General features: G+C 43.0%; 1 protein-coding gene across 1 annotated transcript; it reads left to right on the forward strand.

Annotated features, from left to right (window-relative positions):
- The first annotated feature begins 1,070 nt into the window (after positions 1-1,070).
- Positions 1,071-21,106, forward strand: RNFT1 (ring finger protein, transmembrane 1). The gene is made up of 9 exons (XM_038759860.1): positions 1,071-1,142; positions 5,343-5,803; positions 7,098-7,174; positions 7,725-7,825; positions 10,328-10,481; positions 14,928-15,086; positions 16,479-16,544; positions 18,970-19,071; positions 20,123-21,106. Exons 2-9 carry the CDS (start codon positions 5,398-5,400, stop codon positions 20,255-20,257), a joined length of 1,200 nt encoding a protein of 399 aa, XP_038615788.1. The 5' UTR covers positions 1,071-1,142; positions 5,343-5,397; the 3' UTR covers positions 20,258-21,106.
- Positions 21,107-22,858: the final 1,752 nt, after the last annotated feature.

The raw sequence follows: 22,858 nt of genomic DNA on the forward strand, positions 1-22,858 counted from the left end.
AGACATGTGGGGGAGCCGGGATTCGAACCCACGACCTCTGACTCCCAAGCCCGTGCTCTTTCCACTGAGCCACTGCTTCCAACATGTTGCCAACTTGGACTTCCCAAGCGCTTAGTCCAGTGCTCTGCACACAGTAAGCACTCAATAAATACGATTGATTGATCGATTGATTGAAAAGAAGAAGTAGGTTAGGGTTAGGGGTGTGTTGCCAATTTGTCATCATCATCAATCGTATTTATTGAGCGCTTACTGTGTGCAGGGCACTGGACTGAGCGCTTGGGAAGCACAAATTGGCAACATCTAGAGACAGGCCCTGCCCAACAGTGGGCTCACAGTCTAGAAGGGGGAGACAGAGGACAAAACCAAACATACTAACAAAATAAAATAAATAGAATAGACATGTGCAAGTAAAATAGAGTAATAATAATAATAATAATGATGGCATTTATTATGCGCTTACCATGTGCAAAGCACTGTGTATGCTGGGAGGTTACAAGGAGATCAGGTTGTCCCACGGGGGGCTCCCAGTCTTAATTTGTATTTCCCAAGCGCTTAGTACAGTGCTCTGCACATAGTAAGCGCTCAATAAATACGAGACTGTGAGCCCACTGTTGGGTAAGGACTGTCTCTATATGTTGCCAATTTGTACTTCCCAAGCGCTTAGTCCAGTGCTCTGCACATCGTAAGCGCTCAATAAATACGATTGATGATGATGAAGAAGCAAGCGCTCAATAAGTACGATTGAATGAATGAATGAATGAGCCGAGGTGACGTCACTCGGCTCCCCTCCCTTCCGGGGCGGGAATACGTTGCCTATAGCAACAAGCCCCGCCCCCTCCCCGGTCTATGATTGGTCCGCTTCTCTCCAGCCACCCTTCATTTTGGTGCCGTGGGGGCTACGTCCCCATTTGCCCTTTGACCTCTATCGCCTCGTGCCGTGGGGGGGGACGTGCGCGCGACCCGGGGCGCTGCGTGCGTCGGGGCGCTCGTGGGGGCGGCGGGCGCGCGCACGCACGGTCGGGGCCGCGCTTCGTCATCGCCGGGCTGAGGGGAGGCTGTGAGGGGAGGCTGAGGCGACGATGGCGGCGGCGGCGGCGGAGAAGAGCGGGAGGGACGCGGCCTCTTTCGCCTCATCATGAAGGGTGAGGGCACATTCTGTGGCGAGAAATATATGTTTGTACATATTTATTACTCTATTTTACTTGTCCATATCTATTCTATTTATTTTATTTTGTTAGTAGGTTTGCTTTTGTCTCCCCCTTTTAGACTGTGAGCCCACTGTTGGGTAGGGACTGCCTCTATATGTTGCCAATTTGTACTTCCCAAGCGCTTAGTACAGTGCTCTGCACGCAGTAAGCGCTCAATAAATACGATTGATGACGATGATGATTACTCTATTATTTACTTATTTTACTTGTACATATCTATTCTATTTATTTTATTTTGTTAGTAGGTTTGGTTTTGTCTCCCCCTTTTAGACTGTGAGCCCACTGTTGGGTAGGGACTGCCTCTATATGTTGCCAATTTGTACTTCCCAAGCGCTTAGTACAGTGCTCTGCACGCAGTAAGCGCTCAATAAATACGATTGATGACGATGATGATTACTCTATTATTTACTTATTTTACTTGTACATATCTATTCTATTTATTTTATTTTGTTAGTAGGTTTGGTTTTGTCTCCCCCTTTTATACTGTGAGCCCACTGTTGGGTAGGGACTGCCTCTATATGTTGCCAATTTGTACTTCCCAAGCGCTTAGTACAGTGCTCTGCACAGAGTAAGCGCTCAATAAATACGATTGATGATGATGATGATTACTCTACTTATTTTACTTGTACATATCTATTCTATTTATTTTATTTTGTTAGTATGTTTGGTTTTGTTCTCTGTCTCCCCCTTTTAGGCTGTGAGCCCACTGTTGGGTAGGGACTGTCTCTAGATGTTGCCAACTTGTACTTCCCAAGCGCTTAGTACAGTGCTCTGCACACAGTAAGCACTCAATAAATACGATTGATGATGATTACTCTATTTATTTATTACTCTATTTTACTTGTCCATATCTATTCTATTTATTTTATTTTGTTAGTAGGTTTGGTTTTGTCTCCCCCTTTTAGACTGTGAGCCCACTGTTGGGTAGGGACTGTCTCTAGACAGTCTTCCCAAGCGCTTGTACTTCCCAAGCGCTTAGTCCAGTGCTCTGCACACAGTAAGCGCTCAGTAAATACGATTGATGATGATGATGATGATTACTCTATTTATTTACTTATTTTACTTGTACATATCTATTCTATTTATTTTGTTTTGTTAGTATGTTTGGTTTTGTTCTCTGTCTCCCCCTTCTAGACTGTGAGCCCACTGTTGGGTAGGGACTGTCTCTCGATGTTGCCAGCTTGGACTTCCCAAGCGCTTAGTACAGTGCTCTGGCGCACAGTAAGCGCTCAATAAATGCGATTGATTGATTGATTCATCCCCATTTTACAGAGGGGGGAGCTGAGGCCTACTGAAGTAATAATAATAATGATGGCATTTATTAAGGGCTTGCTATGTGCCAAGCACTGTTCTAAGCGCTGGGGTAGATACAAGGTAAGCAGGTTGTCCCACGTGGGGTGCATAGTCTTCATCCCCATTTTACAGAGGGGGGAACTGAGGCCTACTGAAGTAATAATAATAATGATGGCATTTATTAAGCGCTTGCTATGTGCCAAGCACTGTTGTAATCACTGGGGTAGATACAAGGTGAGGTTGTCCCACGTGGGGCACACAGTCTTCATCCCCATTTTACAGAGGGGGGAACTGAGGCCTACTGAAGTAATAATAATAATGATGGCATTTATTAAGCGCTTGCTATGTGCCAAGCACTGTTGTAAGCGCTGGGGTAGATGCAAGGAAAGCAGGTTGTCCCACGTGGGGCTCATAGTCTTCACCCCCATTTTACAGATACATTCATTCAATTGTATTTATTGAGCGCTTACTTTGTGCAGAGCACTGTACTAAGCGCTTGGGAAGTACAAGTTGGCAACATATAGAGACGGTCCCTACCCAACAGCGGGCTCACAGTCTAGAAGGGGGAGACATCATTATTATTATATTATTATTATTATTATTACTGAGGTAATAATAGTAATAATGATGGCATTTATTAAGGGCCTACTTTGTGCAAAGCACTCTTCTAAGCACTGGGGAGTTTACAAGGTGATCAGGTTGTCCCACGGGGGGCTCACAGTCTTCATCCCCATTTTACAGATGAGGGAACTGAGGCCTACTGAAGTAATAATAGTAATGATGGCATTTATTAAGCGCTTGCTATGTGCAAAGCACTTTCTAAGCGCTGGGGAGGTTACAAGGTGATCAGGTTGTCCCACGGGGGGCTCACAGTCTTAATCCCCATTGTACAGATGAGGTAACCGAGGCCCAGAGAAGTTAAGTGATTTGCCCAAAGTTACACAGCTGACAATTGGTGGAGCCGGGATTTGAACCCATGACCTCTGACTCCAAAGCCTGTGCTCTTTCCATTCAGCCACACTGCTTCTCTGAAGTGATTCGTCCGAAGTCACACAGCTGTCAAGTGGCGGAGCCGGAATTAGAACCCACAACCTCCGACTCCCAAGCCCGTGCTCTTTTTACACTAAGCCACAATTTATTGAAACCCACCAGCATATTTCCAAAACGTCTCGCTCAGTGTTTGCCTCCAGAGAGCTGGGGAATAACCACCCTTTCCGTGCAATCGCTGTTCTCGAGGCACTAAACGAAGCGTTTTTCACCAAAGTCTTGGTGGTGATAATAATAATAATGTGGGATTTGTTATGCGCTTAACTATGTGCCAGGCACTGTACTAAAGCGTTGGGGTGGATACAAGCGGATCAGGTTAGACGCAGTCCGTGCCCCACGTGGGGCTCAGATTCTCAATCCCCATTTTACAGACGAGGTAACTGAGGCCCAGTGACGGACCGAATAGAGTGGTGAAGCGATTTCCCTGGCCAGAGCTTTACGTTTTCCCATTAAGATTGTAAGCTTCAAGGGGGCTGGAACCGGGCCTTTTCCTTTTGGAAAACCTTCCTGAGCGTTTAGTATAGTTGTCTGCCCAGAATACATGCTCAGTAAATGCCACTTGGGAGGATGATAATGTATTTCCCCTGGGGTACATTTGGTGAGGTGTTTGGGGCACTTAAAGGTTTAATAATTAATAATAATTATGGTATTAAGCGCTTATTATGTGCCAGGCACTGTTCTAAGCGCTGGGGTGGATACAAGCAAATCGGGTCGGCCGCATTCCCTGTCCCACGGGGGGCTCATAGTCTCAATCCCCATTTTGCAGATGAGGTGACTGAGGCAAAGAAAAGCGAAGCGACTTGCCCAAGGTTTTCTCACCATCACTACCTCATTTTCTAAAGGGATTCATTGTGTGCCACCAGTACAGTATTTTGTTCAAGTGCCAGGTTCCGTAATGGCTGGCAACTATAGCCGTATTTATGTTGTTGGTGCCTATTTAGCAAACTAGACATAGTGTTCTCTGCTCTCACGAGTTTTATTTTTGTTGTTCCTCTTGCCCTTACTATCTGGAAATCATTTTATGTTTGACTTTTTCTCCCATTAGATTGTAAACTACTTGAGAGTAGGTTTCGGGTCTTTTCTTTCAGTTGTACTTTCCCAAGGCCTCTACGTAAATTAGGCACTCAGTAAACACCACTGACTGAATGTAAATTAAATCTTTGCAGCCTTATTCATTTTGGTTAATCTTTCATCATGTGGAAGACAGTCGTGTTAAGACTAAACTTAGATGTACTAAACAGTAAGTTCCTGTTTTTATGCTTGCATTTACTCATCCTTGATTCCAGGCAATTTTTAGTGCCTTTCTTTAGAAAGGCTCAAATTATTTCATATTTCTAAGGTTTCACTTATCCTTCATACATCTTTAAGAGAAGTACAATATAAATCTCTCTGTGTCCCATGTTGGGAAAAAGCTATAAGAAAGGTAGTTAATAAATCATTCAGTAAATGAGCTGCAATAAGAACTCAGTCTCTTCCTTATTCTAGTCAGTGAATATCCATGGAGTGCCCACTCTCAGCCAGTCTCTGCCTCCGTCTCCTGACAGGACTTCTTATTCCAGATTCCACTTTTGCAAGAAGCAGTTGAAGGTGCTATTTAGATTGTTTATAGCTAAATGAAAAGGTATTGGCAGTGCCACAAAACACAGGCTTGTCATTAAAGCAGGGAGTCTAGTAAACAAGAACTAGAAACTTGAACTACCAGAACTGGTAAGTGTACTGTGGAGTCATGCTGTGTCCGCTTAACATTCCTTTTCCCAAATGTATGATAGATTCCCTCTGCTGTTTGTTCTTTAGGAAACGTATCCCTGAAGCCAAAGAATTGGGGAAAAAGAGAAAGCAATCCACGGCCATGCAAGCCAGCTACAGCCACCTTCACAACCCCTCGGGAACTGGAGGCGGTGAGGCTGCTTCAGCCTCCCCGTGCACCCACGTTCCACGACTCGCAGGGGAAGGCGCGTGCCATCATACCGGAGATGTCCATATCCAGATAAACTCCATACCTGGGGAAGGTGGGGAAAATTCCAGCTCCAGGTACACCAGGTCAAGTTCCCAGAGTTGCTCCCATGGCCGCGTGCACAGCCGCGCCCGCGGTCACTCCCATAATGAAGCAAGGCAGCCCGATGAGGCTTCCGTGGACACGGGGGAACATGGCAACAGCTCCATCTCAGAGTTCCGCTATCTCTTCCAGTGGCTACAAAAAAGTCTTCCCTATATCTTGATTCTGTGTTTCAAAGTTGTCGTACAGCACATCACGGGTAAGGCATAAGTAACCCTAGGGAATTGAAAATTGGATTCATGCTTCATTTCTCCTCTGAAATTTTAAAAATTTGTTACTTTTGTTTCTTAACTTTTACAGTTCTGTAACAATAGAAAGCCAATTACCAACCACAACAAAACCTGACTTGCTGGAAAGTGGAAGGTGTGGTTTAGTCAGGCCTGGGCTGAGAACCATTCCCAAGAGGGTGTTGGATCACTATACATAGCCTCTAAACCCTTTTCCCTCTTCAACCCTTTTGGCATTACATCTGTGGATCACCGTTTTAAAATATCCATGAACACGTCACTCCCTTGAAAAATCTCCAATGACTTTGTTTATAAAGCAAAATCTCCTGATTAGTGGCTTCAAGGCTGTTCATCTGCTGGCACCCTGCTGGCTCGTTCCTTCTCTTTCTGCTCATGCTATTCACTCCAAGCATATTTAAATGTCTCGTGTTCTGGACTCTCCTACCTCCAACCCTTTGCTCACACCTCTCTCCTCAACCTGGAACGTGGAGAAGCAGCGTGACTCAGTGGAAAGAGCACGGGCTTTGGAGTCAGAGATCATAGGTTCGAATCCCGGCTCTGCCACATGTCTGCTGTGTGACCTTGGGTAAGTCACTTAACTTCTCTGAGCCTCAGTTCGCTCATCTGTAAAATGGGGGTGAAGACTGTGAGCCCCACATGGGACAACCTCATTACCTTGTTTCACCTCCCCAACGCTTAGAACAGTGCTTTGCACATAGTAAGCGCTTAACAAATGCCATTATTATTATTATTATTATCCCTCCCCATCCCCACCTCCCACTTAACCTTACCAAACAGTGCGTCTCCTCTTTAAAGGCTCCCTAAAGTTTCTTCCTTCACAAAGTGTTGCCTGATTAATCCTCCACCTTCTTGGTCATACTTTCCCATCTGCTACCCTCATGCATCTACTTATATGTTCACTTGTGTCTATTATTATTTGGCAAATATACCATAATTTGGTCTGTCTCTCCGACTGGGATGTAGACCAAAGGCAGAGATTAAGCCACTTCTGTTGAATGTTTCCCGTTAATAGTGCAGATTACTGTTCTACTGATTTGCCTGAAATTAGGTGCTGGTCTAATTCAGATAGCAATGCAAAACATGCCCAAACATGTTTGGTTAGCCAAATCATCCTTGATCAGCTGGTTGATTTGGATTACTGGTGTTCAGGTAAATTGGCTTTCCATTGTCTTTCATTTTAATTTGCTTTTTAACTTGCGTGATCTTTTTCTTTCTTCCAAATAACCAACACTTGTTTTCTAATAGGAATTTCTCTTGGAATTGGGCTGCTAACAACTTTTATGTATGCAAACAAAAGCATTGTAAATCAGGTTTTTCTAAGAGTAAGTATAATATTCAGACATTTTTTTTAAATTAGAATTTCTATCTCAACTTTCACTTTTAGTTTTTTGAGAGAATAGAAGGCATTGTCGTATTAAATTGGCATTTAGATAGTAGTTTGGGAATTTGGGCATCTAGGAGAACTTACCATGATGACTGTTACTTATTTTTTGTTTCTTCCATGACATTTTTAGATATTACCTTGTTGGTAATCAGACTAGAGGGATGAAACAAATCCCAAAGAATTAAGACCAGCAGACTCGCATTTCAGAAAGCCTGATTAAACTTTTGCTATGTACTTTTAACTTCTTCAAAGGTGCTTGTAGACTTAACTCTGTGCAAAGTCTGTTTTAAGATCAGTCTGATTTTTAAAAATAGAGAAACTATATAATAGTTGTGGTGAGACTCAAGTGTGTAGGTGTCCTACATAAAAATGTCATAATGTCTCAATGTTTTTTATTTAGTTGTATTCATGTGCTTGTTCTAATACTAATTTTACATTTGCAGTTTGGTAAAAATTTAAGTGACACAAACTATAAAATTGTCTTACAGGAAAAGTGCTCAAAGATACAGTGTGCTTGGTTACTGGTGTTCTTAACAGGATCTTCTGTTCTTTTGTATTACACCTTTCACTCTCAGTCACTTTATCACAGGTAACTAGAGGCTTAACTACATGATCAATTGTGTATTCGTGTTACTATCTTTATTAGCCCTAAAATGTTTCTGACTAGTTGCCCTCTGTTCTAACTGTATAAAATATTATAATATATTTAGTGTTTCTAGAGCTGGAGTAGAGGGCAGTTGTTAACTGTGCTACCATATAAAGTGAGAGAATGAATGACCAGCTCAAGCCTTGTGTCTGGGTTTCAAGTAGACTTGCATTCCAAAGTACATTTTGAAGCACATGACCTTAAGTCCTATTGTTGGGATGAGTAACCCCAGTGCTTGTGTAGTTGGTTGTGATTCAGCAGCTCAGGCATTTTTAAATGTGGGTATATAATTTTGACTAAATGATAGTGTAAACCGGGCAGGTCAGACTCCTGGCCCATAAGCCTCAAACGGCCACTGGATATACAAAACATCACAGAGCTTGGAGAAGAGGAGCATATTCCGTAACCTAGGCCCTGGATTCCCAGCCATGGGAAAACCACTCCCAGCTTACCTCCAGATGCAGCGATGGGAGGGAGGAATGTGTTCCAGACTTGGAGTCAGTTGTGACCCTGGAGCCAAGAGGGAGCAAAGAGAGTCCTTGCTGCCCTGCCGAGGCAAGAGGAATTCCCGGCTCATTTCCAGAACCCTTGTTGGTCTGGATTGGTAGGAGGAAGAGCATCCCACCTGGGGTGAAGTGGGTTAGCTGACATCTTGGCTGCTCCACTTCCATCTGGCTGCAAGGGGAGGTGGGGGCGAGGTGCCACTGCCACCTACCTGGACTCCCAAATTACATAAAACTCTGGCCAAAGCAGCATTGGACAGTTATTGAGCCGCTCATTCTCTTTCTCTCTCAGTCAGGACAACTATCAACTGTTAGAGCCCTATCTGGCAAAAATCCCTGCTTGCCTGTCCCAGGCATGGCCTTTTTCTGGACTCAGCCGGAGCAGAATTTTGAAGCTCTAGTGTCTGAATCTAAGGGGTATAGGAGAGGGCCTGGGCCTAAATTCTGGGGGATATTGCTACTGAGTTAGGGCAGGTGCGGTGATATTTCTTCCTCTCCACTTTGTTTCCCTCTTTGCCACCACCTCCTTTCTCCTTCTGCCAAATTCACCACTTTTGTAGAGCTTCAGCTGTCAAATCATCTACTGTCAGAAACCTACCTGGGTGGAAACAGTGGGGTAGGAGTACAGGACTCTGAGCTTAGCCAAGTCCCCGAGACTTTGAGGAAGCCTGATATAATCCAAACTTGTAGGCCAGTTGGACTTTGTCTAGTATTTGTAGAGATGGCACTAAGACAAAAGCTTGGTAGCTACTTACATTTGCTGGGGAATTTAGCCTTCCAGGACTATTTTCTGCCTTGGAACTCCTGGCCAATTCTTGTCCTGTGGTGAAGGACAGTGAGGATAATAGTGAAGTGAATAATTAGTGAAGATAATAGTACTTCTTAAGTGCTTACTGTGTGCCAAGCACTGTTCTAAAACCTTAGGATAGATACAATTAATCAGGTTGGACACAATCCCTGTCCCACATGAGCTCACACTCTTAATCCCCATTTTACAGATGAGGTAACTGAGGTCCAGAGAAGTGAAGTGACTTGCCCAAGATCACACAGCAGACATGTGGCAGAGCCAAGATTAGAACCAAGGTCCTTCTGACTCCCAGCCTCTGGTTCTATCAGTGAGGCCACGCTCCTTCTCTAATAGCGAGGAATAGCAAGGACCCAGCCCAAGTTGGTAAGGAAAATGAGAATGAATAAGAAAGGGATTAAAAGCCGCCACAGCACCCTGAGTGAACTCCAGTCTGAACCTTTTAACCCTCTCAAAAAGATCCTCTGTCCTGGCTGCCCAGTCACTGCCACATTTTTCTTCAGAAAACTACAGTTTTCTGAACTAGTAGACAAGAGCATTTAGAATCTAGAAATTATCTGGTGATTTGGGGGCCTAAGAAACAGGTGTTGAAGTCTGCATTATGCAGATGAGGAAATGAGTCTTTAAAGGAGCTAGTGGCATGTAAGGAGTGAATGATGAGAGCTGATGTTTGAAAATCAAGTTCTAGTCCTACAAGTGTTCCGTCCGCTACAGCTGAGCCATGACTCGCTATCGTTTAAAAAAAAAAATAGCTCTATTTCTCAGTTTAGAAAGAAGTCACCATTTGGGGAACTGTATCTGCTGGTGATTAGCCCAGACGGTTTTGAGGTCTCCGGAGGGGTGAGGAAGAGGAGGAAAAGCAGATGGGTAGATGAAGGTGGGGGATTAGGGACAAGAAGAGTGGCAAAGCTGGCCCTTGAGGAATGAGACCAGTTGCTGAGGGAGCAGCTGGGAAAGGGGAAGGGCAGGGGTTGAGGCAGGGATATCTAGATGTCAGCCAGCTTTCTCTGCTGATCCGATGTTATAATTCGTATCTTTATTAGGTTTCGGTCTAATGTAAATCAGTAAATGTTAACCAGAAAAGTCCCATATTTAACACTGTTGTTGTGGTCATCTTTGCTGTTTTCCTTTTAATAGCTTAATCTTCTTAAACCCTGCGCTGGACTTTTTGAACTTCTGGGATGTACTTTGGATTGTGGGAATCACAGATTTCATTCTAAAATTCTTCTTCATGGGCTTCAAATGCCTTATTTTATTGGTGCCTTCTTTTGTGATGTCTTTTAAATCTAAGGTAAGAAAATAAATGTCTTTATTAACTAAAAGAGAAACATGCTGTCATGTTATATTACTGTTGGCGAGATCTATTTTCTTAGCGTTATTTATAGTTGAGTTATGCATCCTTAAAATGAATATCCTAGGATTCAAGTTACCTGTACTTGCTGGTTCCAAAGACTTTTCAGTCGAAAAGAGTGAGGGAAAAGGCTTCCCTTTTAATAATTGATGAACTCACTGAAGTGTTAGTATGAAGAAGTCAGTACCTATCTCTGTTAAAAAAAAATCTCTAGGAAATAAGATTGAAGTTGGTTTCAGTAGTGCTTTTTTCTTGGGGGAAGGGGAGAAGTGGTTTAGGAATTTTCAGTGAGTCAGACTTCATAGTGGAACGTAGAGGAGTAGAGCTTTAAGAAATAGGGGCATTTAAAAGTTTGAAAAACCTTCTGACCAAACAGTGTGTCAATTTTTGTAGATTTTGTTTTGAATGAGCATTCAGATTGCTTTTCATGTACCTGAACTTTGAAAACTTTGTTTAAAAGTGGTCCTATGCATTCTACTTTATAAGCTCCTTGTGGGCAGGGTCCTATATTATAGTGTAGTGTCTATATTGTACACAGTAAGTGCTCAATAAATGCGATTGATGTAGATGTATAAATACTTCTACAGTAATCCTAACACCCAGGGTGCAGTTGGTAAAACTCCCTTGCTTCAGAAATATTGTGGATCCAAGCTTCGGGACTGGGCTGTGGATTTTGGATGTTTGTAGATTTTAAGAGGTCCCTGTAATGCCAAAATAGAGATGTACTGAAAATAAACATGATTCTAAAACTGAGAAAAACCCTACTTCTGCTCTAGTGATCAGTCTATGCAAGCTGCTCACTTGTTGCCCTATCTCTTCCTACCTACCATTCAATCAATCAAGCAGTCAGTCATATTTATCGAGCACTTTCTCATGTATGCAAAGCACTGCACTAAACACTTGGGAGAGTACACTGCAACAGAGTTGACAGGCACATTCCCTGCCCGGAAGGAGCTCACAGTCTAGAGGGGGAAACAGACATTCACTTTTTCCTACTAGAGGCCTATGCAGGCAGGGACAAACCTGAGATGCCAAAGGACCGGAGCCTCAGGAACCGAGTCAGGTCAGCACAGTGCTGGATCAGTTAGGCTTCAAAACTCCTTTCGCCTTTTTTCTGCCATCCACCCATCCTGAGATGTATCAAGCAGCGAAAGGGAGACTCCTGCATTTTCTTGGCCTTCGTTTTGATCTCCTTTCCACTCTATTCCGGAGTCAGTGGATATGGTCCAAGGACCTCTTTGGGCTCGGGAGAGTGCTTAGGGTATGGTCAGGAAAGTGAGGGCCTTCTCCACGGGGAAGATGCAAAGGGGAGTTCTGAGTAGGCTGTGAGATGAGATTGGCACTGCTCTGACCTCTGACAAGCTTGAGCCGGGCTGTCTGTTTCAAGCAAAGGGCCACAGAGTTGCCCAATTGGAAGTAACTATGCAAAGGGGTACCCTGGGGCCTGTTGCTTTCTTCCAACTGTAATTTAACTTGTAGTTTGGCAGGTGCCACAGCCAATTCTAAACCAGATATGTTCAAAAACTGGGGCTAGATGGATCTACCCTCTGATTTCTGTCCTTGTCTGGTTTAGACCCTAGTGCCTAGGACAGGTGTGTCCTGGGGGCAAGTAGGAAAGGCAACTCTGGCACATAAATCCCACCTCCCAGTGAACCTGGTCTACTGTCCCCTCTTCCAGCATCAGAGGTTCCAGGGTCTTATTCGTAGCGATGCTAGGAGCAGCAGACTGATTGGAGAACTTACAGATGGCTGCCGGCTCCTGGAAGGCCCCAACTTCTCACATTTAGAAGTAAAAAAATGATTAAAATGCATTTCCTCTGAGTATAAACGGCTGTATTTACAAGGTAAAAGATACTTAAACTTCAATTTTTCAAATTACTGCTGAAAATCCCATTCTGCCAGTGAAAGATTTAAAGATAAAGCGGTAGTGCTACAATTCTGCCAGAGAGAATTTTTCTAAGAATTGCTATTTCAGAACGAGTAAGTACTCTGCATATCATCCCGAGTATTCTCTTCCTTTTTCACAAATATGTGCAGTCAGTTCTCTATCACTGGCATTGTGTGATTGCAGAGCCTCGGATTAGGATATTTGCCATTGTCACGTCCACCCTGGGTTTGTCACCGTGTCCAGGTGCACATCCATGCCTCCACGTTGTGCTATGGTATGATTTTGGAAGACCCTTCCATAATTCTGCCATCAAGTTCTATGAAAACGTGTTGTGAAAACCCATGTGGAAGACCTGACTGTAAAATTGTACACAAGTGTCTGTCCACAACCAGTCAGTTTATGCATATGCTGATGCTGGAGCCACTGAAAGAAGAGAGGAGGTTAACAGAGACAGAAAACAGACTGAGAAGGAGGCGAGAGAAATCAAGTGAATTAAGAGGGATGGATATGGTGGAGTGGAGGAAAGACAAACCTGATGGGGAGGAGGAAGGAAACAAGTTTGACCAGAATAGGTCAAGATAGGATAAGAGCAGGAGAGAAATCTATGGGTGTAGGTTTGTTAAAATTAGGAAAAATGGCAAGGGCCCAAGAGCAGGATGGAGCCAAAATGACCAGCAGAATCCTGATCATATTCAAGCCAACATGAAGCACAATTTTTTCACTGCATAAAACCAAAGAACACCCTCATCTCAAAAATTGCCTACAGGTTTGGTTACTGCAATTGAGGAAGGATGAGTGAGAGCTGGAAAAGCTACAAAGAAGGGGGGGCCAATATGAACAAGGGAATAGCTTCTGGCTGAGGATAGTCTGATTCTGTTGTCTGAAAGAGTGATTGCTGAAATAATAGCCTTATTCAAAAAGCACGTCTCCTCCAAGGGACCTTCTCAGCCTTCCCCCACTAAGCTGTCATTTCCTCTTTTCCCACTCTCTTCTGCATTGCTCTTGCACTTGGATTTGCACCCTTTATTCACCTCTCCCTCAACTCCGCAGCACTTACATGCATAGCTGTAATTTAATTATATTAATGTCTGTGTCCCCCTCTAAGCTCATTACCGTTAGGGGACGTGTCTACCAACTGTATTATATTGTAAATAATAGTAATAATGATGGCATTTGTTAAGCACTTACTATGTGCGAAGCACTGTTCTAAGCGCTGGGGAGATACAAGGTGATCAGGTTGTCCCACATGGGGCTCAGAGCCTTAAACCCCATTTAACAGATGAGGTAACTGAGGCTCAGAGAAGTTAAATGACTTGCCCCAGGTCACACAGCAAACATGTGGCGGATCCCAAGCCCGTGCTCTTTCTTTGAGCCACACTGCTTCTCTATTGTACTCTCCCAAGCGCTTAGTGCAGTGCTTTGCACACAGGAAGCCCTCAATAAATACAACTGATCGATTGACTGAAAGGGTACATGATTGCAATCTACCAAACTAAGAAGGGCTTAGATACTGTAAGCATGGTAATTAGTCATTAAATCCTCCGTCACTGGACTAGGACACGTATTGAACAGTTCAAAGGTGGAAAGTTCAAAACAAAGAAGGAAAATGTTTCACGATATGTGGGAAACATTAAAATTCATTTTTAGGTGAAGTTGTGCAGGTAAAGCACAACGGTATTGGTAAAAATAGTAATGGTATTTAGTAATGGTGTTGGTTAAGCGCTTACTAAGTGCCACATACTGTACTAAGTGCCGGGGCAGGTATAAGATCATCTGGTTGGACACAGTCCCTATCTACCGCCACCGAACCCACGGAGCTCTCAGTCTAAGGAGGGGTGGACAAATCCTTAGATTTTTATGTACAAAGTGTGCTATTAGAAAAATAAGAGATTTTAGATGTTACATCCCTTTCCACAAGGTTGGATAGCACAGGAGAGCCATCCCACTTCCTCCAAGAATCTCTTGAAGCTCAAGCGCTTACTACAGTGCTCTGTACACAGTAAGCGCTCAATAAATACGATTGACTGAATGAATTATCGGAAACAATGGGTCAAAGAGACCACTGATCTGATCAAATAGGACGTGGCTTTTGACTTTAATTTGTTTAAATATTGTGATTTCATACTGATTAGATCCCCATCTTGAAGATTTCGGTTGGCAGATATAAAAGTAGAGAGTGAATTTTGCCAAACATATACCTTTTTAACCAAGCAGTTCCATTGCTATGCGTAAAGAAATGCTTCAGTGAAGACCTGTTTAGAGAACAGGTAAACACAGGCTTTTTAAAATTAGACTTTAGGGCTTCTGATACCATGTGATGGACAGGAAACTGGCAGAGGTTAAAACAGTTGCAGTCGTTACTAGAACCTATAATTTTTTGGTTCTTGCCATTTCAGTGTCATACCTGCACTCTGTTCTTTTTAATGCGGTGTATATAATTTTGTTTTAAACCTCAGCTTGAGTGGGTGGTTTTGTTTTTTTCCTTCTTCCTCCCTTAGGGCTATTGGTATATGCTTTTAGAAGAACTGTGCCAGTATTACCGCGCCTTTGTTCCTATACCCGTTTGGTTTCGTTACCTTGTTAGTTACGGAGAGTTGGACAGCACGGCGGGATGGAGTCTTGGGGTATTGCTGGGGCTTCTCTACCTCATCCTGAAAGTAAGTATTTAATTTATCTTTAAACTGGATCTCATTTGTCTTTGAAATATTAAAATGCTGCAGAAATTCTCCCCAGAGATGACCATATTTGTTGGACCAGAATCTGCTGGTTTCTGTGATTTTTCCTAGTGATCACAAATATACATGATAGTGTTAAATGCCTTTCAGTCTCTATCTATCTATCTATTTATTTATTTATTTGTTTTACTTGTACATATCTATTCTATTTATTTTATTTTGTTAGTATGTTTGGTTTTGTTCTCTGTCTCCCCGTTTTACACTGTGAGCCCACTGTTGGGTAGGGACTGTCTCTATATGTTGCCAACTCTTCCCAAGCGCTTAGTACAGTGCTCTGCACACAGTAAGCGCTCAATAAATACGATTGATTGATTGATTTCAGTCAAGGATTTCAGAGTGTTAATTTATTCTCACCTCACCACTGTGGGATACCAGGTTGTAACTTTTTTTTTTTTAGAAGTAAAACATAATGTGATGAGTGGAATCTTAAGATTTTAAAATAAACCCACAGCGTAAATTGGATTAAACCTCTTCCCTGTCTGTCGAGGTGACTAGTTTAAGGTTTTGAAACAGTGTGGCCTAGTGGGCAGAGCGTAGGCTTGGGAGTCAGAGGACAAGGGTTCTAATCCTGACTCGGCTACTTGTCTCCTATGTATGACCTTGGGCAAGTCACCTCAGATCCTTCATCTGCAAAATGGGGATTCACTACCGCTTCTCCCTCCTGCATTGACTGTGAGCCCCGCGTGGACCGTGATTATCTTCCCCAGTGCTTAGTATGGTTCTTGGACTATAGTAAGCGCTTAACAAATACCATTATTATTATTTTGGGGTCTGATGTCATAACCTGTGTAGGCATTAGAACCTCATTGTGTCATGTACAGTTCCAGTGGTGGCAGTGTGTCTCTCCACTTGGCCTAGGGGTAACAGATCTCTCAACTTTTCCTCTCCCCACGCTAATCCCTGGGTGCCCTCCCCTACTATTGAACCCAGGGATAGTCTAAAATCCCAAGGAGAAAAAACAAGCAGGGGAGAGTCGGTGTGAATGTACATAATGTAAAGTTGGATCACAGGAGAAAAATTCACGTATGTGCTTTGTTTTAGATGTTTCTCTTGACTACTTACTGCTTCAGACATTCTTAATTTACCTTCCCCTGGCTAAGAGTAGGCTCACTAGAACTTGATGTATGTGCTGTATTTTGGAAAGAGATGATTTGCAAAGTGGAAATTAAGGTCTCCGAGGTTCCCCAAATTAAGCATTAGATTTCAGAGTTTGCCAGGGCCAGGTGGTGGTCAAGTCACCAAGACATCTGTAAAAAGCATGGGAAGAGGTAGGCCTTTGAGCCAAGTTCACTTTGATCTTATTTCTCATTTCAGCTTTTGGATTTTTTTGGACATCTGCGAACCTTCAGAAGGGTATTAAAGGCATTTTTTACTCAGCCAGTGAGTATTTTCTGCAACTTAGTATCCTTATTAGCATTCACTTTGTTGACAAAAGCATTTTGGAAGTTTTTCGCTTGAACCTGCTAGACTGTGTCATTCCCTTGACTGTACAGATTTGATGATTGATCTTATAAATCTCTTGCCATTGAAGACTTGAGAATCTGCAAAAATATCCTAACATGTCGTCTTGGGATTTTTTTCTTCCTAGTTTTCTTTTATCATTGGGATTTAGGCAGTGACCACTGTTGTAGAAAGAATGTTTTTGTTCATTTGTCTAAGCTGTGTTTTGATGAGCTCTTTATCTGTCATCTGTGACAAAATATGTACCTTGAAGAAGGCTTTGGAGGTCTTGTTCTTGGAAAGCAAAAGCCAAGTAGGAAAGTGGAATTGCCTGTACATTGCTTAGGAGTCAGGGAAAATGGAATGGAGTCCAGGAGGGTGGGGGTTGGTTAGGACAGCATAAGTCATGGCACGTTGTCCATGTGTATGTGTAGGTCCCATGGTTTTGTGTTCCCAGATGTTTATGAATCCCTGTACGTGTTTACATGTGTGGATGATCGGTAGGTTTGTGGGAGGTGCATAGGTGTGGCAGTGAATGTGTGCTAGGTATAATAATTATGGTATTTATTAAATGCTTATTATGAGCTGAGCACTGAGGTTATTAATGTTAAGCTTCTTGAGGGCAAGGATTGTGTCTTTTGCCTCTATTGCAGTCTCCCAAGTGCTTGGCCTATAGTATCACTCACTAAATGCTATTGATAGTAGGTGGAGTCTATATTTGGTTCTGTTTTTATGCCAGGGGTTGTGACTATGTTGTTATATGATTAGGGTATGTGTGTGTGCAGGGCTATCCCAGAAGTCTCGCCCCTAAGGGAAATAATACATGTTACTTGGAATTAATTTTTTGTTCAGATTGCATGCCAAAATATCTCTTGATGTATGCAGACATCAGGCTGTATCATTTCCTGAATTATATAAAACCAACATTAGAAGTGCTTCACATTACAAATATATTTTCTCTCTGAGTCCAGACTTCTGGGATATGGGGGGGAAGAGAGAGAGAGAGCCCCCTCTTCTTTCCTTTTACCCACTCCTGACAAGTTGCAGTTCAAGCGTCAGCTACAAATTCCCCACAGCTGCAGCCTCTGGCAACCGTGGCCAGGACTGCCCGGACTTTCAGCTGCCCTGGCCACTTCTGAGGTCCTGAACCCACTAATGTACCTTCCAGCGTCAGGGAACTCGCTCCCCTCAGACCTCGGCCTCCTCTTCTTCCTCTGGGACTGCAGTGCGGGAACGATCCCAGTTGAGGCTGGAGACAGGGCAGACAAGAGGGGCTGAGGGACAGCAAAAATGGGATTGAGACAGGGAAGAAGAAAGGTAAGAGGGTAAGGAATGAGACTAACGTTAGAGCAGTGGGGTGAGGGAGGGTAGGGCTGTGGCGTTGGGAGAGTGGGCAGACCTGATCAAGAGGGACGGACGGCTGCACCCGCCCCTCGCCCCCCCCAGTGATCGCCCTCCTTGGGCAGCACGTCCTCCCTTTCATGCTGAGGCCTTCCCCGGGATCAATCAATCAATCAATCAATCGTATTTATTGAGCGCTTACTATGTGCAGAGCACTGTACTAAGCGCTTGGGAAGCACAAATTGGCAGTACATAGAGATACATACATACGGGATACATACACCATGCCCCGGGAGGGCCAGCAAGATGGCAATCCTGAGGTTTCTTCCTGGAGGTGTAAAAGTGCGGATCATTGTGGGTTTGTACTGTAAATTGACCCTCTTTGGAAGCTTTTTTCTGTCATCATCATCAGTCGTATTTATTGAGCACTCACTATGTGCAGAGCACTGTACTAAGCGCTTGGGAAGTACAAATTGGCAACATCTAGAGACAGTCCCTACCCAACAGCGGGCTCACAGTCTAAAAGGGGGAGACAGAGAACAAAACCAAACATACTAACAAAATAAAATAAATAGAATAGATATGTACAAGTAAAATAAATAGAATAATAAATATGTACAAACATATATACATATATACAGGTGCTGTGGGGAAGGGAAGGAGGTAAGATGGGGGGGATGGAGAGGGGGACGAGGGGGAGAGGAAGGAAGGGGCTCAGTGTGGGAAGGCCTCCTGGAGGAGGTGAGCTCTCAGTAGGGCCTTGAAGGGAGGAAGAGAGCGAGCTTGGCGGATGGGCAGAGGGAGGCCATTCCAGGCCCGGGGGGGTGACATGGGCCGGGGGTCGATGGCGGGACAGGTGAGAACGTCAGCCTGTCAGCCACAGAGCCTCCAAAGATGGCCAGTTCAAAGGAAAAATTTGTGAAGACCCAAAAAACCTGCTTCTAAGTGAGGTTTGGAGGGGAGCAGATTGCTTGGAATTAGGTAATAGAAATTAATGGAAAAATAATCTTCTTCTTATTTCTAGAACTATGGCGTGACTGCCAGCAAGAGACAGTGTTCAGAAGCTGATGATCTTTGTTCAATCTGCCAAGCTGAATTTCAGAAACCCATTCTTCTCATCTGCCAGGTAATCATGAGTCTTTAAGTTGCCTAAAAGCCATTTAGAAGCTCCTGTGGGTGGCATTTCTACTACTTAAGCTATAGGTCAAAAAAATCTGAATAATCTGTGGAAGTGTTTGATAGGTAGTCCTTTCTTCAAGTGGCTTAGAAAGTCTTAATATGCTTTCCTGATTTTTAGAAAAATGTTTACAGAATCACGGAACAACCTAGACAGATTATTTGGGTATAAATGGTGCGTAGTAAGGGGTTTGGGGAAAAATAGGCATTTCCTTTTAGGAAGAATGGGGTATTGAGCTATCTTAAAATAAGAAAACAGTTTCACTTAGCAGTTTATGACTAATCTTTCTAGGTGCCCATAGTGTGTGCCAGGTATATTGTCGAGTGGAAAAGGAATTGGTTTGGGTCTGTTATCCACTGGCCCGCTACGGGACTGAGAAAGGTTAAATGATTTGCCCGGTTTCCTCACCTGTAAAAATAGGGATGATAATCCCTGTTTCTTCCTACCTGCTGTAAAAGAACTCACTGCCAAGGTAGATCAAAAAACTATGGTGTAGGCACCGTCACTTGGTTCCTTCAAGCGTCCTGTTGCTATCAGGAAAAGCGGCGTGGCGTAGCAGATAGAGCCTGGCAGTCTGAGGGTCATGGATTCTAATCTCAGCTCCACCACTTGTCTGCCGTGTGGCCTTGGATAAGTCACTTCACTGATGTGCCTCAGTCCCCTCATCTGTAAAATGGGGGTTAAGATTGCAAGTCCCACGTGGGACAGTGACTGTGTGCAACCTGATTTGCTTGTATCCACTCCAGCGCTTACTACAGCGCCTGGCACATAGCGAGTGCTTAACAGATACCACAGTTATTACTGTTGGAGGCAAACTACTGGGCTGGATGGACCAGGGCTGTGACTTAGATGTGGCATTTCTTAAATTCTTGTGTTCATGGAGGCCAGTAAAGAGTGTTTAAAAATGTCCCTCCTACTCATGAAGCCAAAAACCAACAGCAAAAGCGAAGTTTGCCAATGTCAACCAAATGTAAAAGCTGCTTTTTCTTTTGCTTTGCAGCATATATTTTGTGAAGAATGCATCTCGCTGTGGTTTACTCGAGAGAGAACTTGTCCACTGTGCAGGACTGTGATTTCAGACCATGTTAGCAAATGGAAAGATGGAGCCACTTCATCACACCTTCAGATCTATTAAACCTAGGAGCCCACCTTGGGGGGCCAAAAACACGGGCTCCAGGTTTATGCTTTGCTGAACAATGTGAATACTACTGAAAGCGGTGGAGTGGATTTCCAGGACTAAAAGGTCAGATCTAGAAATGAATATTTTTTATCAGTTTTTCGAGCTTATTAAATGCTAAAAGTTCAAATTACTGGTAACACTCGAGAGTGGTTGGGAGTTAAGTGGGTAAAATTCTGCATTGTTTTGATTTTTAAAATCAGTGTTCAGAACTAATTTTGTGTAGCAGAGGCAGCAGCACCTTCATTCTTTTGGTCTTGTAGATTGAGAAGTTTGCAGCATGAAGTTGTAAATTGCGTTTATTCTTGTCGACTTTACCAAAAACGGCAGTTGAGCGGTCGTCAGGTGAACTTCGAACTCAGGCATTCTTTCCAGCATTATTGTTCAAAATTAAGAATCTTATTTTTCGTGACTTTTCTTTTTCTAAAAATAGAACTTTCTTCAGGGTTCATGTAGATTACTAATTGACTTTTCTAATTCTAACCATGAATCACTCTTAAAATTGGTTTTTAAAATTTTATAAAAATTTGTATTTTTAAATATAAAGCTTTAACTACTATATTTTTATCAACAACAAATCAGATTTTCTAAAGGAAAACAACTTGCCAGTACAGAAATATTTTAACATTGTTCTTCAGTCTGTAGTATGACCAGCAATCAATGAGAATAAATGCAATTTAAATCCATCCGTTAGTGGATTTTAGACAGGCATGCTTCTGTCAGCTCTAGTATTCATAATCTCGCTTTTATATTGTCCTCAATACCTCTGTGTATTATAACATTCCCCATTAAAATTAGATTACAAAGCGTTTGAATGATTTTCTAAGTCCCTGCTAATGTTGGGGTATTATTGTAAAATTAAGTCAAAGACATATACTTTCTGTTCTCAAACTTCTTTGCCTTGGCACACTATGGGGACTGTCTTCAAGTGGATCGATTTCCTCCTGTTCCCTCCCCAGCACCCTATTTCAAAATCAGTCGTGAATTCCTTTTTGAAGAGGTAGTTCTTTTGGAAGTTGAGGCAGCAAAGGAACTTACCTTGGGCAAGAAGGAATAAAAAAGCATGTGGCAAACAAGATGTCCTATTTTACTTTGGAACAAACCTAGAACAGTGCTTGGCGCAATGTATGTAATAAGTGCTTAACAAATGCCATCATTATTATTACCAATACAGAACATGGCTAAAGGGAAGGAATCAATGCATTGGTGCCACTTCATTAAACATGAAAGGTGCTTAGTAGAAAATGTCAAATGAGTTAGGTGTTTGGGCTATCCTTAAGGAAACAATGTCTTTAAATTACCTTACTATTCTTAAGGAAACATTGTCTTTAAATTTAATTAAATTGCATCTTTGCAGATGTAGATGTCTGAGGGTGGATGAACTAAAAGAGCTTAATTTATACAGTAGGTATTTGGGGCCTCTGAGAAGAGGGCCTAGGGCCTAGCTGATCTTCTCCTTAACCATCTTGAGAGTTTTGAACTTGAGAGTTTTGTAGCTACAGAGGTAAGGGGATTTTTGCAGGGGGTGGAATTGCAAATTTTCTGACATCACAGCTTTGTGATATATCCAGTGTAAAAGTCTGTCCTTTCATCGGCCATTATCTTCCCTGCCTCCCATTCTCTCTCAGGTTGAGGTAAAGGAGGGTGTTCAGAAGAGAGTAAAGAAATGACTGAATTGAGGTTGAATGCTAGGAAGGAAATCCCATTTCTAGCAGCCTGGGATAGCAGCCCTCTTCCCCTCTAAAGTCAGTCCATGCTGTTTGCTCACCTTCCTCACAACAGGCTTGCAATAATTTACAGTTCAGGAGATGGGTACGGACTTTTTTCAATACACATCTGCCATATCACTGTAGCCTAGGGCTAACTTCTTTCCTTTTGCGCATTTTCTTGAGCCCACTGTTGGGTAGGGACTGTCTCTATATGTTGCCAACTTGTACTTCCCAAGCGCGTAGTACAGTGCTCTGCACACAGTAAGCGCTCAATAAATACGATTGATCGATTGCAGTTTTGAATGGCTAAAGCAATTCCTCCAATGACCAAAATGCCATTAAAATCGGTTTGATTTTATGGCTCCACCAAAGTGGATAATCTTCCCCCTTCAGCTCATTCTGCCTCCCTGTCATCTCATACTATTTTTTTATCTTTCCAATCTCACAGATAAAGGCAGAGGCTGGGACAATGGCTGTGAAGTGGGGTTAGCCTCATTGCAGTTTCTAGGTTAAAATTCACAGCCATTTAGTGGATTTGACACTGTCTTTTATGTGCATCCCCTCCTTCCCCCTCTGTAATTGAGATATAATAATTTCACTAGATTACTGTCTTTTAGGTTTAAAAACTATGGCAATTCTGGTATCACCCTGTGAATATTTAACAAGTGTGGAACCGTCTCCCTCTGCTGGGTTCAGACTCCTTGTTTATTAATTGCAAATCAGTGTTTTTTTTACACAAGGAAATTTAAACTTGTGTGCATATACGCTGCTACCTCTTTATTGCAACATAAGAGTTCCAACTTGATGGCCAGGCTGTGGAGTGTTGCTAGCCATTATCTGGCCCACTGTC

This window comes from Tachyglossus aculeatus, chromosome 17 (genome assembly GCF_015852505.1).
Source record: "Tachyglossus aculeatus isolate mTacAcu1 chromosome 17, mTacAcu1.pri, whole genome shotgun sequence".
NCBI classification, from domain to species: Eukaryota; Metazoa; Chordata; class Mammalia; order Monotremata; family Tachyglossidae; genus Tachyglossus; species Tachyglossus aculeatus.

Bases quoted from the DNA above. Each gene is read 5' to 3' on its own strand.
- RNFT1 (XM_038759860.1), top strand. From the start codon at position 5,398: ATGCAAGCCAGCTACAGCCACCTTCACAACCCCTCGGGAACTGGAGGC. The intron at 7,175-7,724 runs GTAAGTATAATA...ATTGTCTTACAG, and splicing joins TAAATCAGGTTTTTCTAAGA to GAAAAGTGCTCAAAGATACA. The intron at 15,087-16,478 runs GTAAGTATTTAA...TTCTCATTTCAG, and splicing joins TTCTCTACCTCATCCTGAAA to CTTTTGGATTTTTTTGGACA.